General features: G+C 41.1%; 1 protein-coding gene across 1 annotated transcript in view; it reads right to left on the reverse strand.

Moving 5' to 3' along the window:
* The window catches only part of FAM135B (family with sequence similarity 135 member B), a 201,833-nt gene that overhangs the window by 17,854 nt on the left and 168,405 nt on the right, over positions 1-15,574 (reverse strand). Inside the window, exons 11-12 of the mRNA XM_063079757.1 lie at positions 9,142-9,296; positions 1,395-3,414 (exon numbers count right to left, since the gene is read on the reverse strand). Of these exons, the coding sequence (XP_062935827.1) occupies positions 1,395-3,414; positions 9,142-9,296 (2,175 nt within the window). The remainder of the gene's footprint in view (positions 1-1,394; positions 3,415-9,141; positions 9,297-15,574) is intronic.

A 15,574-nucleotide genomic window follows, 5' to 3' on the forward strand; every position in this document is an offset into this window, starting at 1 on the left:
AGATCAGACTCTCAGCTTTGATACTTACTATCTATTATTACTACGAATTGTTAGTCATACCACTGTCGTCGTCATCTTATAGTTTCCCCTCAGTGCAGGTGTCGCCTCCTCTAAGAAGCAACTCCTGACCATCATCCCTATTCACTCTCACTTCCCCCAGCCAAATTAGGTTTTTTATTTTATTTTTTCCCTCATGGCTCTACTGTGCACACTGTGCACATATTTCCCCAGTCGTTGGCCTCAAACACTTCTCTCCTCTGTCTGTCTGCCTGTTAGACTGCAAGTACCATAACAGCCAGCACAACTCTGGCCAGGCACTGGACAGTGTCTGCTATGTTCTTGCTGAATTCATGACAAGTTCCATATAATAGGTATTGAATATTCATTATAAAACAAATGGTCCAGTGTTTACCTGCCTGTGAAATTTCTTTAGGAGATATCCTTACCATGTAACTCTTTAGCATTTTTCAAAAAAGTAAATAAGATGGGATGTTTTAATAAAAATGATTCTGTTATATACCTAATAAAATTTACAGTATAATACGAATACAAACCCATAGGGTGAAGGGATGAATTTCAGTATCCCAAAAGGAGCAGTAACTTAAAAACCCTATAATCTCAAATGGGACCTTAGAGGCAAATCTGGTGAAGAAGTCCTATCCTCCAAAAGCTCTTAAAGAACTGCCCTCTCAAAATGATCAAAGATATGGGCCGGCCCGTGGCTCACTCGGGAGAGTGCGGTGCTGGTAACACCAAGGCCCCGGGTTCGGATCCCATATACGGATGGCCGGTTTGCTCACTGGGTGAGCGTGGTGCTGACAACACCAAGTCAAGGGTTAAGATCCCCTTACCGGTCATCTTTTAAAAAAAAAAAAAAAAAAAAAAAAAATGATCAAAGATAGAGATTCAATGATATTCATAAAAATGTTATCATAATAAAAACTGAACAAAATTTAAATGTCCATCTGAAATGATTTGGTTAATAAAGCATGGTACATTGATACAATGAAATATTGTATAAATAAAATGATGATGCAAAAAAAATTATAAACATAGAAAGATGTTTCCAATATATTATTAAATTGAAAAAATCTTACAGTAGCATTTGTACAGAATGATCCTATTTTTTCATAAATATAGATATAGACGCACATAGAAAAAAATGTGGAAGAACATACACAGGGGTTCTATCTGGGAGGCGGGCATATTGATAATTTTTACTTTCTTATATATACTATTTTGCATTTCTAATTTATATGACATGAACATATTACTTTATTTGAATAAAAAAAAGAAGAGGTACTTCAATTTGGAAATAGTATGCAGGAAATTGAGAAATATGTAGAAAAATCTAAAAGACTGTTCTGGGATAAATAAGCCATCAGCAAGCTTACCTAAACATCCTTTCACTGACTTCTTCCTCCAACTTGCGGGAATGGGTAGAAACAACACCAAAGGAACCCAAAGGTTGATGAGTGATGGGAAATGGGATCTGTTTGGAAGAGAATCCAGCCCTGGCAGGTGTCTCCTTGGGCACAGATGAGAAAGGGAGACACGTGGCGGTGCAAGACACAGACAAGTTCACAACTTCCACTGCCTTCAGACTGTCCAGGTTAAAGTTCTCTGCAGAGGTCAGGTGGGACCCTGTGATGCAAGCACCTGCCTTTGGCTCCTGGTTTCTCAAAACCTGGGTGTGAATGGAGTGGGTCACAGTGGGGCACACAGTGCCTGCTTCATGTTCAGCCTCTGCAAAGGCATTAGCTCTTCTATTAAGCCCTGGGTCATCAGCGATGTGAGGTGAACTGCTTTCCTTGCCTGCTGGATCCGGATTGACAGTATCCACAACCGATGCAGAGCTCAATTCAGGCACCTCACGGTGGGAAATGCCCTCAGCCTCTGAGATGCTGCTGTTGGAAAGAGCTCCTTTGTCCACATTAAAGTCTTTAGGCATGTCCTTTGGCGTTTCCATCAGGGTTCTCTGAAAAGATCTGGTGCTAGGGTTTTCAAGTGCTATGTTTTGTGGTATTTTTAAATTAAGACCTTTGGTTTCAACACCTGGGATGCTCTCAGTGCTGTCATCTTGATGACAGTGTCCTTTTGGATCAAACTGACTCCTTTTAGCTTTGGGGATGTCTATGTAACCAGGGTCCTGCTGCTTGTCCGCATCTAAAACTGTTTCCACATGGGAATGTTCTACTCCAGTGTCCTGGATTCTGGAGCCACCACAAAGTTGAGAACAGTGTCCACTGAAATCTTTGCTCTTGTTATGTATAGCCAAAGCTTCAGCTAAAGCTCCACCTTGCTGCACAGTGTCTGCATCTTCAGCAGTCTCCTCTGGGCTACTGATTTGGGGTGCAGATACAGACTTGGTTAATTTGGTGAGTGCCAACTCTCGCTCCTCCTCCTCAAAAGGCAAAGAGCTAATGGAGGTGAGAGAAGCCTGGATGCCACTTGGCAAACTCGTATTGCTCTCTGTGTGTCCGCCCTCTAAGGAGTTCCTGTGGAGGGTATGTCTTTGAAACAACTGGTGCAAGACTTCTCGATCACGGGGTAACTCCAGGGCCCTGCTTCGGGCATCTGACCAGGCAACAGAGTTGGGCTCACTCTCAATGCCTGAATCAGATATGATGGAAGAAGATCTCTTGATGACTCCAGAGATCAGTGACAGTTCCTCTTGCTCTTCCACGTGAGGGTCCTTTAAGGTAGACCTCATATCTAACGGTTCCCCTGGTGTAGAGCTTAGTGGATCACAGGGCTCAGAGGGGATGACTTTCAGACTTAGCAGCACCATCTTACCCTCTTGGCCTGCTCCCTGTCCTAGAGTATTTAATTCATGGAGAGTTATTTTGTCTAAAGAGATGGCATTTTGATGACTTCCACCTGCTTCCATTTTGCTCAGCACAGTCCTGTCTAATCCACAGTTGTCTCTAGAGAACCTGCTCTCATGCTGAGCACTAATGACCACCAAGGGTTCAGCTCTACAGGGGTTCTTATTGCCAGATTTCACATCAAGGTAGGTCAGTGCTGAGGTTTGCCCATCTTCTGGGCCTGAACTCCTTCTGGGCACATCCATATCTGGCAGTGGATATTTTCCAACATCAGACCTTTGGCCAGCCCAGCATTCATCTTCAGGCATTCCTGCTTTGTTCTGGAATTCACCAATTGTCAGATACACCTGAGATTCAGAGCATACATCCATGTGATTTTGTGTAGTTACATTATCACCTGACTCTGGACACCTAATAACCTCTTTATCAGAGTCCATGTGTGGTGGTTTCATGGTAGACAAGGCAAGGTCTTCCCTAAAAGATGATTTTCTACTTACAATATGGTTCTTTTCTTTCTCTTTCAGATTCATTATTGTGGGACTTGTCGCTGGAACATCAAAATTAGGGTAAACATTCAAAGTATGCCCTACAAGAAAAAAAATTGTATTATAGATTGAGAATCTACGTCTACACGTTACGCAAATAACAAAGACAAAGAATTTGGCTGTCTTTTATTCCTGGTCCTTGGCAGATACCCTATAGATTCCTAGAATTTCCTAAGTGATAGGAGTGTCTTTGTTATTCATGGGGTTTCTGATAGTTCATGCTAACCAGGTGACTCAAGATTAATCCCTAAATAGTTTATGCTAATGAGATGATTTAAGAGTTGGCCATGCCAGGAAGACCAACCTTATCATTAGAGAGTTTGGAAATTGAGCGCGGTGATATCCGCATTGCCTGGAGATTGAATTCAGTCACATGGCTAGTGATTCAATTAGTCACGCCCACATAATGAAAACCCCAATTCAAACTCTAAATACTGGGTCTTAGATGAACTTCTCTAGTTAAAGTTACAGATTGAAGTGCCAGGCGGGGAGAAACACTGAGAACACAGAATCTTCATGTCTGGGACCCCCCAGACCTCAGCCTATGAATCTCTTTTTTTGGACGATCCTTATTTATATGGTTTCTAATAAAAATTTATTATAATATTTTATATAATATATCATATATAACTTTATATAATATAATGTAAATGAATAGTGCTTTCCTGAGTTCTGTGAGCCATTCTAGCAATTTGTTGAACTTGAGAGGGTTTTGAGGACCTGAAGTTTGTAGCCAGTTGGTCAGAAATGTGGGTGGCCTGGGAACAGCCAAGCTTACATTGGGTATCTGAGGAAAAACTGTGCCCTTAAACTGTGAAGTCTGAACAAACTCTGGTTAGTTATTATCAGAATTGAACTGCACTAATGAAAAGCTGTCAAATATTACTATATTTTATTTACTTTTTACTTATCAAAGTATGTTTAATAATTCCCACTTGTAAATATTGAAGTATTTCTCCATCTTATGCATAGTATTTAAAGAGTAAAAGAATAGCTTTGGAGCCAAGAATGTCTGATTTTCAATCCTGAAATTGCCAGTTACTAGCTGTGAGACCTGGAATAACTATAGAACTTAAGTTTTCTTCCTATTAGAGTTCACTTTCCTCAACTCTAGAATGGGCAGATTCACAGTAACCAGCAAGCCTTATAGTCATAACTTACAGAGTTATGATATAAAATGGTGTTATTCGTGGGGAAGGCAGATTTCTGCTCTCTGCAGAAAAACATTGTCAAGCTTGAGCTCTGTAACCAGGGTAATTATCCCGTGTGACGTTCAGACCACAAAGAAGCTCCCAGAATCACACTGTCTTCAAAGTCAGATGCCAAGGTCCCAAAGTATGATTGTATTTTTTAAAAATTTTCTTTACAGTAAACTGTTCTCTTATTGTAAACTATTCCCTTATTGTTATTTTCTTTACAGTAAACTATTCTTTCATATTTCTCTCTCTCTCCCTCTCTCTCCCTCTCTCTCCCTCTCTCTCCCTCTCTCTCTCTCTCTCTCTCTCTCTCTCTCTCTCTTTCTCTCTCTCTCTCTCTCTGTCTTCTGTAATTCATTACTGGACAAAAATAAGTGCTTTCTACATCTGTCTGGACCACAGCTCTCATGAGAAAATATTCTGACATGTTATTCAATTTCCATATACACATAACCCCCCAAAAAAGTTACTGGGTTTTTATTTTCTTTAAAAAGTTTAAATCTCCATATGATTTTAATAGACATTAAATGAATACAACCACTACTGAATGTTATCATAAAATAAACCCTTGAGACACTACTTAAAAACCTCATGGAGCTTTGAGGCATCATCATTTGATACCTTTGAGTGAAATTATTGGGCCAGGGAAAGAATGGATTTCTTCCTTACCTGGACATATTCCTTGTATCCTGAGAGACGGTGAGCAAAATTCCCTTTCTCTGGGAAACCTTTCCCACAGCCTGCAGCAAGTTCTGTTTCAAATTCCTAGAGTCCCTTCTATGCACATGTAGTGTAAAACATCCTAACCACCATACTGTGACCTGTTCATGCACCTGCAACCCTCTGAAGAGAAGAGCTTGTGTGTTACAAACCCCTATAGCCTTGAGGCTAGCATCACAGATGATGAACTGTGTTCATAAAATGAACTGAGAATAGAACAGAAATCCAGTAAAACAAAGACCATCGTGTTTGTTAATTGCTGGTATTGGTTAAAAAATAATACTTCGATGTTATCTATTCCCACAAATAGTACACTGACATGTCCTACATGAAAAATCCCTATGTTAGTCAGTGCGGTAGAATGAGGGGAAGTGGGCGTTAGTTATAAGAGTGAACCAGTCTCTGACTTTAGACAATTTTCAAAATATTGGGAAACATACACAGTTAAGGCTAGTTCTCCTGCCAAAATAACATGGGCTGTGGAAAAACTATGTAGACAGCAAAAAGATTGCAGGGGATTGGGAAGAAAGAGGGATAAAGAGGCAGAGCACAGAGGATTTCAGGGCCGTGAAATTACTCTGGATGACGCTGTAGTGGTGGATGTCAGTTACTATCCACTTGTACAAAACCCATCGGATATATAATGCCAAGAACGAACCCTAATGCAAGCTATGGACTTTGGGTGATTGTGATGTGTCAGTGTATGTTCATCACTTGTAACAAATGGACCATTCAGATGAGGGATGCTGGTAGTGGCGGGGTGGAGGGCTACATGTGAGGGGGGCAGGGTGCATGTGGGGTATCTCTGTACCTTCTTCTTTATACTTCCTTTGTTGGGAACCTAAAATTGCTCTAAAAATATAATGCCTTTAAAAACAAAGAAACAAACAAAAAAGAATGTAGGCTGTATCCTGGGAAATACAAATTGGGCTTTTTTGGAGAAAAAGATGGTGAGTCACACTAGGAAGAGTAAACACCATGAGCAAGGTCCAGAGTCTAGGATGTGCAGTCTGGTCAGGCACTGGTTAGATCCCACATAGATGGAGCAAGGGTTACAGAGGAAGCAGCAGGAGCATGAGGTTGAGCAGGTAGCAAGAACTCATGATGGGAATGAACTTAAATGCCAGGTATGCATAAGGAGTCTAGTCTTTACAGGTAACAGGTGGTAACTTGGAACAAAAAGTAAGGATTTATCAGATTTATTGCAGACAGTTAAGACAGGATACAGGAAGTCCAACGAGGAAGTAGGTTGCCAAAATAGCAAAAATTTAGTTTCACTATTGCATCTGTGGTGCAATGAGAGCAGCAAAGGATCCAATTCAAGGATTTACAGTCAAATACTAATGAATGGAATCACTAACATGCACTCCACAATTTCACTGTGCAGGTCACTCTTTCACATGTTTTATGGGCTGATCTACTCATTAGTCACAGTAACCCTATGGATTAGAAATTACAACCACTTTTGCCCAATATTATAGTTACTAATTTTTGGAAAAAAAGATTCGAATACAGGTAGTCTGGCCAACTCTTAAGGCTTTAGGCAAACCACTCAACTATCTTGGGACAGAGGCCCCAGGAGATGGTAGGTGGGGGAAGTATAGGTAATAAAGACAGAATCTGGGAGTCTTCGGTACATAGTAGGTATTCGAGCTAGGGTACTGTAGCATACCATGAACAAATGTTATTATTTTAACATGCAAATGAAACTCTTTTACTTCTTTTTTTTTTGCTACAATTTTGCTACAAAAGAATGAAATCTGAATGTATCTGAGAACCTCATGGCAAGGTATAAATATTAAGGCCACCACACCCTTGAGGAAACTGGAAATAGTTCTTTATTGCTATTGTTTTTGATCTAGAATTAAAGAATCATCAGAGTACTTTGTGAAAGAATAAGAAGGTCAAAAAAGTTTGGGTTTTGAGTGAGGACGCAGATAACTCTGTAAGATCAGTTTAGGGATGGGGTTGGAACAGGGCAGAGTTCTGTGGAAAGAAGCTTTGGGGAGACAGCCAGGCCTCTGCGAGTGATTGAGCCTTGTGGTTTTTCAAGGAAGCTGAGAGCATACATTTCGGAGTTCCAGCCGCAAGCACATTATAGAAACTGCAAAGAGATGCTGGTTCTAAAACAGTATACATATATGAACAATGAATGGCTCAGAGGAACATGCATGGGCAGATGACCCTAGAAAGACCTCACCCAACCATGTCTTGCTGCTGTTTAAGACTGTAGGGCACTGGCACGAGAGGTGCTGGGAAAGGGTTGGGCAAGGAAACCCCAGAAAGACTGAGGTTGACTTTCCAGCTGATGCTGCAGGATGGAGGCTCAGAGATATAGTGAAATTGATTTATTAAAAAAATAAATAAATAAAGATATGTGAAATAATTGCACACATGTGTTGAGGGACTGAGATTTATATTCATTAGAAAATCTAATCTGCAACAAAACTCATAATGACAATATTAAAGGTTCTGATAATGGGTGCTTGTTTTAAATTTCTTCTCTCACTGTTCAAATTTTCTGTAAAATACGTAATTGTAGTGAAGATGAACATATATAAATATGTACATGCACACATACACATACATACATACACATACATATATGCAAACACACACACACACACGCACGTGTGCACATGCCACATAAGAAAAAGTCTCAATGCCATATTTAAATTTGTTTTGACCAATTGGGTTGGAGACCATTTCTAGGCTGGTACACACGTTAGCTGTCATACACTGAGTTGACACTAGATGTCAGGGTACAACTGAGAATAAAATACATATGTTTGCAAGGTTGCACTGCACTTGGAAGTCACTTAGACTTCTACAAATCTTAGATAGCAAAACATCTGATATTTAGCCAACTTGACCCACCATTAAATAAAGGGTGCCTAAGCATAATGGTTTAAAACTCCTCACAAAGACACGAAAAGGCAGAGCATGGGATTTGGAGTCAGAGTGAGCTGGCTTTGAATGTTGGCTTTAATAAACTACGTGATCTTTAATAAATATTTTCCCTGTGCCTCAGTTTCTCTCTGTGAAATAGAGCTCGTGGGGTTATTTATAGGATTAAAGCGATAAAGCACCTAAAACCTCCACCATAGGACCTGTCATTTTCTGGATATAGAACTGACATTCACTGCATGCCCAGGTGTTCTCCAAATCATTAGCAAACTCTGTGCAACATCAACAAGACAGATTGCAATCAGATACATATATACAAACAATGCACACAAGCATGCTATCTTTTCTCCCTGAAATGAGCCATTCATCTATTAATCCATACACAAGAGTTCTTCAAAATGTTCATGGAAAGATTTGTATTATCTTCTAATTCTATTTTTCAGTGGACTTGCTGAAGTACTGTTGTATTCATGCAGCCCACTTTCTTGAGTACTGTGCCTGGCTTATGACATAAAATAGGCACTTCATGAGAGTCCAAAGCCAAGAAAGTGAAGTTCAACCAGAAATGACTTTATATTTGAACTGGACATTTGAGATAAGAAAGGATATTTATCTGACTTTCAAGTCTCTCTGATAAGGTGGGGAATTTGGTTCCCTTTTTTTATGTGGAAACATTGAGGAACTAGATACAATTCTACCCCCAGAAGGAGTTGAGGACAGAGTGTTTACTATAACTGCTGTTTCCTTAAGTTGATTTGTCAATTTCACTGAAATAATGCCATTTCAAACAATTAGCTAACCTTAGTTCTTGCTTCCCCTCTATGAACTGACAAAATACTTCATTAATTGGGTCCCACTATTGTTGGAATATAAACAGGGCAACTGCCTGCCTGGAACCCACTAGAAACCTTATTCTTGAGGCTTTCCAAAACAAAAAGGACAAACCTGTTGTAGGGCAGTCTACATATCTGTCCTCAAAGATGACTGGCAGGGTGTTCCAATCACCATCTATGTCCAGGCACTCTGCAGGCAGCGGGGGCATGCTGGTGAGGTACTCTGAGTTCCGGACGTCCAGAGACAGCTGGCTGTGAGTCTGTATCCTGGGGAGCATACAGACAGGGTGAGTGTTCATGGAAGAAGTGAATGTTTTAAAATTGTTGCCTCATCCCCCTAATCCCAAGACGACACTCAGAAAATCTTCAGCAGTCTCTGGCAGCAGACCATCTGTCTGTCCATCCACCCCTTCTTTCTTACCACTCACCTACTCAGCCTCCAAAGCCACAGTCTCCTTTGTTTTGGAACTTGTCTAGGTGCTGAGGTTAGACAACAACATAGATTGTGGGATTAGGGGAAACACATGGGTATTTATCACATATCATTTTCGTGGGATGTCAGCTGAGTTTCTAAATGGCTAGGAATCTTAAATTAGTATTTTAAAAGAAAAACCTTAAATCTACAGATCCTTTACTCTTACTCCTATAACTTCTTAGGGTATGAGTCCTATTTTAATATCTGAATTTGAAAACATCTAAGATAGCTTTATTATTGATTATTATGTGGACACCAGCTTCCTTGATTAGACTATAAGTTCCCCTAGTTCCAAAACCACATTTTTTAGTTCCTCCATGTAGGATTAAAAAAAAGTCTTATTTTCTTTCCTCATGACCCAAATATCCTTCCACCAACAGGAATTGACTCCAGAGTTTGGAATAATCTCTATTCCTAATTCAAAGACTAGTGTGGTAGAAAATGTTTATTCTCTTCTCTTCAAGTCCCTGCAGAAGGGAGAGACTTTATTTTACACAGTGTGAAAAAAATATTAACATTTCCTCACTGTTCTCCATACCAACGCAATCACTCTTTCCCATGGGAAGAGGAAGGCATTACAGTGTTGGTGAGTTTGAGAAAAAAACTATACATGTATCACTCATTTCTGTCTGTCCATCTGACTGCAGCTGTTTTGGGAGCACCAGGCCTCCTGAAGCTACCATCTCACTCTCCAGCCAGGTAAACCACCTGCCCCTTGCAGAACAGCTGCATAGCTGTGGAACTCTGCACAAATCTCTAGTCAGCATTCTCAATAAGATATACGATGAAGATCAACAAATATACCAAAGAGCGTACTTCAAAAAGTTTGTGGAAAAGTAGAATGAAAAGATAATACAAATTTGGGCTGGCCTGTTAGCTCAGTTGATTATAGAGTTCAGTGCTATAACACCAAGGTCAGGAGTTTGGATTTCTGTATCAGTCAGCTGCCAAAATAAATAAATAAATAATAAATTAATTTAATTAAATTAAACAAAAAAGATAATACTAATCTTTCCATAAACTTTTTGAAGACCTCTCATATATGATATTCTACATAGGTATATTTCATACAACATACACATTAACTTTACATGTTAACTATTACTAAATATCCATATCAATTTATTATACATGGTAAATATGTATATTTTATTTCCCTCTTATTTTCCAATTGGATCTTCACCCACAAAAGTGAAGGGGAGAAGTGTTTTCTCTTCCTCAAAGCCCTCAAGACTGCTGCAACTTCATCACTCTTTGAACTCTTTGAACATTTAACTCTTTAAAAACTTTTCTCTGAATACTTAAATAGAATTTTGTTGCAGCAAATTCTGCACTTTGCATCACCATCTGAATCTGGAACTTCCGTTCTCGTTTTTAATTCATTAAAACTTATGATGATTGGGCCGAACCCGTGGCGCACTCGGGAGAGTGCCGCGGTGGGAGCGCAGCGACGCTCTGGCCGCGGGTTCGGATCCTATATAGGGATGGCCGGTGCACTCACTGGCTGAGTGCCGGTCACGAAAAAGCCAAAAAAAAAAAAAAAAACAAGCAAACAAACAAACAAACAAACAAAAAAACTTATGATGATTGAACACCAGTGTGCTTAGGATGGTGTGGACAGGCTTGGACATACCCGTAAAGGATAAAAACTTGATTGTAGGTCTAAAGAGCTTACTGAGTCATGAAAAAACCACAAGTGATTTTGCACGCAATTACAATACAGCAGGATAGGCGTCAGAGAGTCAGGTCTAAGTTGGGTTATGCAGGGTGTGATTTCTTACTGGAATGTAGTTTCTTGCACATAGGGATTTTGTGAATATGACCAAGCACCTAAAGCAGTGCTTAGCATGTGTTGAAAACAGGACTGAAAATGATAAGGGGCACACAGGAATCAGTGCCAGTCTCTGACTACAGGCATCTGCAGTCTTGCGCCAGGCCTATGACATTTCAGGCCCAACTATAGGCAACTAGAAGGCTTTGCTGGGCAGACCTCCTACACTTGGTATACAGTCAGTGCAAGGCAGTTTTTTGGAGGGAGTTGTACAGTACTTCTATTATGCTACAGGGAACTATGACCTTGTTGTCGTCTTTATCTGGAAATTTAGCGTGGTATCAGGAGATGCATATGTGTGCCAGACTGACAAAGGATGGACTTGGGATGGCTGACTTTGGGTGTCACCTTGACTGAATTAGGGATACCCAGGCAGCTGGGAAAGCATTATTTAGTCTCAATCCTTGTATTCATTATTCCCAAAACTCCTGCTGAAAGAGAAACCCACGTGGTTTGGAATTTGATTAGACTGACTGTGCTGTCCCAGGTGTGGCTAGGGGGTGTTTCCAGAGAACACTGGCATGTGAGTAGATGAACTGAGTGGGGAAGATCTGCCCTCAGTGTGGTGAGTGCCATCCCATCAGCTGGGGGCCTGGGTGGGACAAGAAGGGGGAAGTTTTGCTCTCTTTTCCAGAGCCTGGATGCCCTTCATTTCTTGCCATTAGATATCAGAACTCCAGGTTCTCCAGCTTCTGGCCTCCAGGACTTGGACCAGCAAACCCCCAGGCTCTGAGGCCTTTGACATCAGACTGAGAGTCACACCATCAGCTTGTCTGATTCTGATGCCTTTGGACCTGGACCGAGCCAAGCTACTGGCTTCCCTGGTTCTCCGGCTTGAAGAAGGTCTATTGTGGGACTTCTCTACCTTTATAATCAAGTGAGCCAGTTCCCCTAATAAATCCCTATCTCTCTCTATATATGTCCTATCGGTTCTGCCTCTCTAGAGAACCCTGACTAAAGCGGGTCCTTAGGAATTATCAGGCACTAATTGATTGAAGCCAGTGGGGAGAAGTGTTCCAGGCAGGGATACTCTCTCCTCCATGGCAAAGGTCAAATACATGAACCACTGCAGTCTGCCCCACTTCTTCCCATGCAAAGGCACTTCTGATGCTCCCTTACCCTGCTCTATTTTTTCACAATACCTCTCACCTTTTAGCATACTGTACAGTTTATTGATTTCTAATTCTTATTGTTTAGCATCTGTCCTCCCATGTGTTGTCTGTTTTGTTCAATGATATATTATCCCAAGTGCCTTGAGCAATGCCTCACACACAGTGAGCAGTCAAAAAGTATTTGTTAAATGAGTGAATTAATCAACATGGCATATGCAAGGAAATAGGGAGGGCTGCATATTCCCAGACCCTCCATGCGTGCCCTGCAAGAGTGGCTGAGAGGAAGCAGCAAAGGGATGTTGGCTGGAGTGTGAAGGTCCTTGAGTTCCTGGTTGAGTCTAGACCCTACATGGGCAACAGTGAAGCACTGGAGGCCTCGAAGCCAAGAAATGCCACAGCCAACTCTATGAATTAGGAGTATAGTCCTGACCAAGGAGGGAGTCTGTGCATGAGTTTGTTTACATGTGTGGTGCATGCAGGTGTGTGTTTGTGGGTGTAGACAGGTGTACACATGTGTTCTTATGAGTGTATTTGTGCACATGTGTCTGTGCATACACATGTGTGTTCATATGTGTGGGGATGTGCATGTATGTGCATATAGGGGTGGGTGTGTGTGTGCATAGACAAATGCAGGAGTGTATACTGCATGAACTTACATTTGTATTTGTGTTTTGTAGGGTTCTGTGGGGAAGAAAGGGGTATGGTCTTAGAGAGGTCAATTAAGAGGCAATAACAATATTTGAAGAACAATATTTAAAGAAAGGAACAACTTTCTATCCGAATTAAGGAAGCTACAGTGAGATTGTTGAGTAGGAGCTGAAGTCAAGTTCATTATCAGCAAAACTGGGAGTAAATCCTGATTTCTGGAATTACTCTCCAAGGCCCTGAGTGACCTGCTGACTTGAATCTCTGTGACTTAACTCCCCACTTTGTCTTCACACACCACCCTCCAGCCCCACGGGCTTTCTCCTTGATCTCTGGTACAGTGTGCAGGCTCTGTGCAGCCTCAGGCCTGTGCACTGGCTGTTACTTCCAGCTGCAGTGCACTTTCCTCCCTGGCTCCTTCCCATCCTCCAGACCTGAGCATAAGTGTCCGATTCTCAGAAATGTTTTCCTTTAACATCCGATCTTAGAGAGCCACTGGTCCTTCTCACCCAAATCAGGTACTTTCTATCACCAGGTTGTAGTTCTTTGACCCTATCTGAAATGTTCTTGCTTATTTGCAAAACAATTTATTGTCTTCTTTGTCCAATGAGGGCAGAGATCTTGTTTACCATGTTTTTTTTTATCACTGTATCTAAAGTGTCCAGATTAGTGCCTGAGACACTATGGGTGATGAATAATCATGCAAAGGGAGGGAGGAAGGAGTTGAGTAAATAAATATGTTAGCAATTAAGAGGAACATTAACTAAATAGGAAATTTCCATTCCTTGTCAGCAAAAGGATTCAAACAGGAATCTGAACTCTGACTTTCTCTTTTGAAACCATCATCTCTCATTTTCCTCCCTCAACATTCCTTTCCTGCCCCACGCACTGCAGGAGCCACAGGAGTGGGAAAAGACTGGCTTGGAACAAAGCTTGCCTGGGTTGGGCTTGCAGATCTGCATCTGAGCATGTGCACTCCATGGCTCATGTTCACTGCATGGTCACTTCCTCATCCATCTGAACGACACTTGGGAGTTAGGCTTGCACGCACATCAGCCTGCTTGCACAGTGAGCAGAGGCATGACATTTTATGCATTCAGGCAGACATCCTTGGGTTTCAGTTGGGCCATTCTGTGCAGCAACTAGGAGAAGAGTCTTACAGAGCATAAAGGGCCTTGTTCATCACCTATTGATCTCAATATCAGGTTTCCCTGACTCCAGGAGCACAGCCAAATAGCATAAAGATTTTAGAGACTGGAAAATCCACATTTTACCTTATTTCTTCTTATGTGTTATTTAGGATAATGGTTCAATATTTGACAGAGGAACACAGAAAGGAGGCTAGGAGTGTGGTCACTGGACTCCAGCAGATCCATGTTTCTGTCACTTGCTTGCTGCTATGTACATAAGCACCATGAAGGATGGTAAAATGTCTAGTGTTCAACCCTTTGTCTACAGCATCTTATAGAGTGAATGATTTTTAAAAAGTTAGGCAGTGTTGCAATTATCAACACAGAAAATATGAAAGACAAAGTGATATGTCAATAACCATTGTTACAAAAATTAATACATCAGAACAGGTCTCCATACCCATCAACATGTTCACATTCATTCATCACCAAATTCCCACTGAACACCTCCTCACTGTGTCAAAAACACCACCTAGATATTGGTAAACAGAGGAGGCAGACACACATTTGCTGCTAGCCAGCTTTAAATGATTTTTAAGACTTTTTAAAAAATTATAACCCATGGCAAGAAATAGTCTTCATTTTCATGGCAACCCAGTAAAATAACACACTCCCAGAAACACACATGCCAAAACAAAAGTTTCAGCAAACACTTCTTACTATTACTACCTATTCGATTTTATCCTGTCACATCCTATCCTATTTCATTAATAAGTACTGTTCCAAATCTACTAAGTTGATTTCAAAGTCCACTAAATGACTGTGACCTATTGTTTGACAATACAATTTAATTTGAGCTTGAGCACGATGGGTCTTGACAGGTGAGGTTCGCCTGTGCCACCTTGTATTTCCACTTGTCCGTCCTGACTTTGGAGCATGCTCTGCCTCCTATGTAAACAGGACGACCTGCCTGAGTCAGCCACCCTCTCCCTCCAGCTCTGAGCTCTGTGTAGGCTCAACCTGTTCACACTCAGTTGCTAGCACTGCATAACCCCGTGCACTATCTCAGCGTAAGTCTCACCTCTGTTCACAGTACTAGGCACCTTCTCTCTAGTAATTTACTCTACCTGATATAAAATCTCCCTCTCTGTTTCATCGTTCTTATTCTTGCTTGTTGGGAAAAAGGAAAATGACAGGGCCCCTCAGATGTTCAGAATCTTGCTGAGCATTTGCTATAATATCCTCAGGGGTTCCTTGTTACTACTTAATGTAAATTGTGTATGGGCACCCAGGTGTCCAGTGTTGTGGACTTATGTATAAAAGCCTAACAGCGCTGATCCGCAGTGCTTCTC

Source organism: Cynocephalus volans, chromosome 15, assembly GCF_027409185.1.
Source record: "Cynocephalus volans isolate mCynVol1 chromosome 15, mCynVol1.pri, whole genome shotgun sequence".
In the NCBI taxonomy this organism is placed as follows: Eukaryota; Metazoa; Chordata; class Mammalia; order Dermoptera; family Cynocephalidae; genus Cynocephalus; species Cynocephalus volans.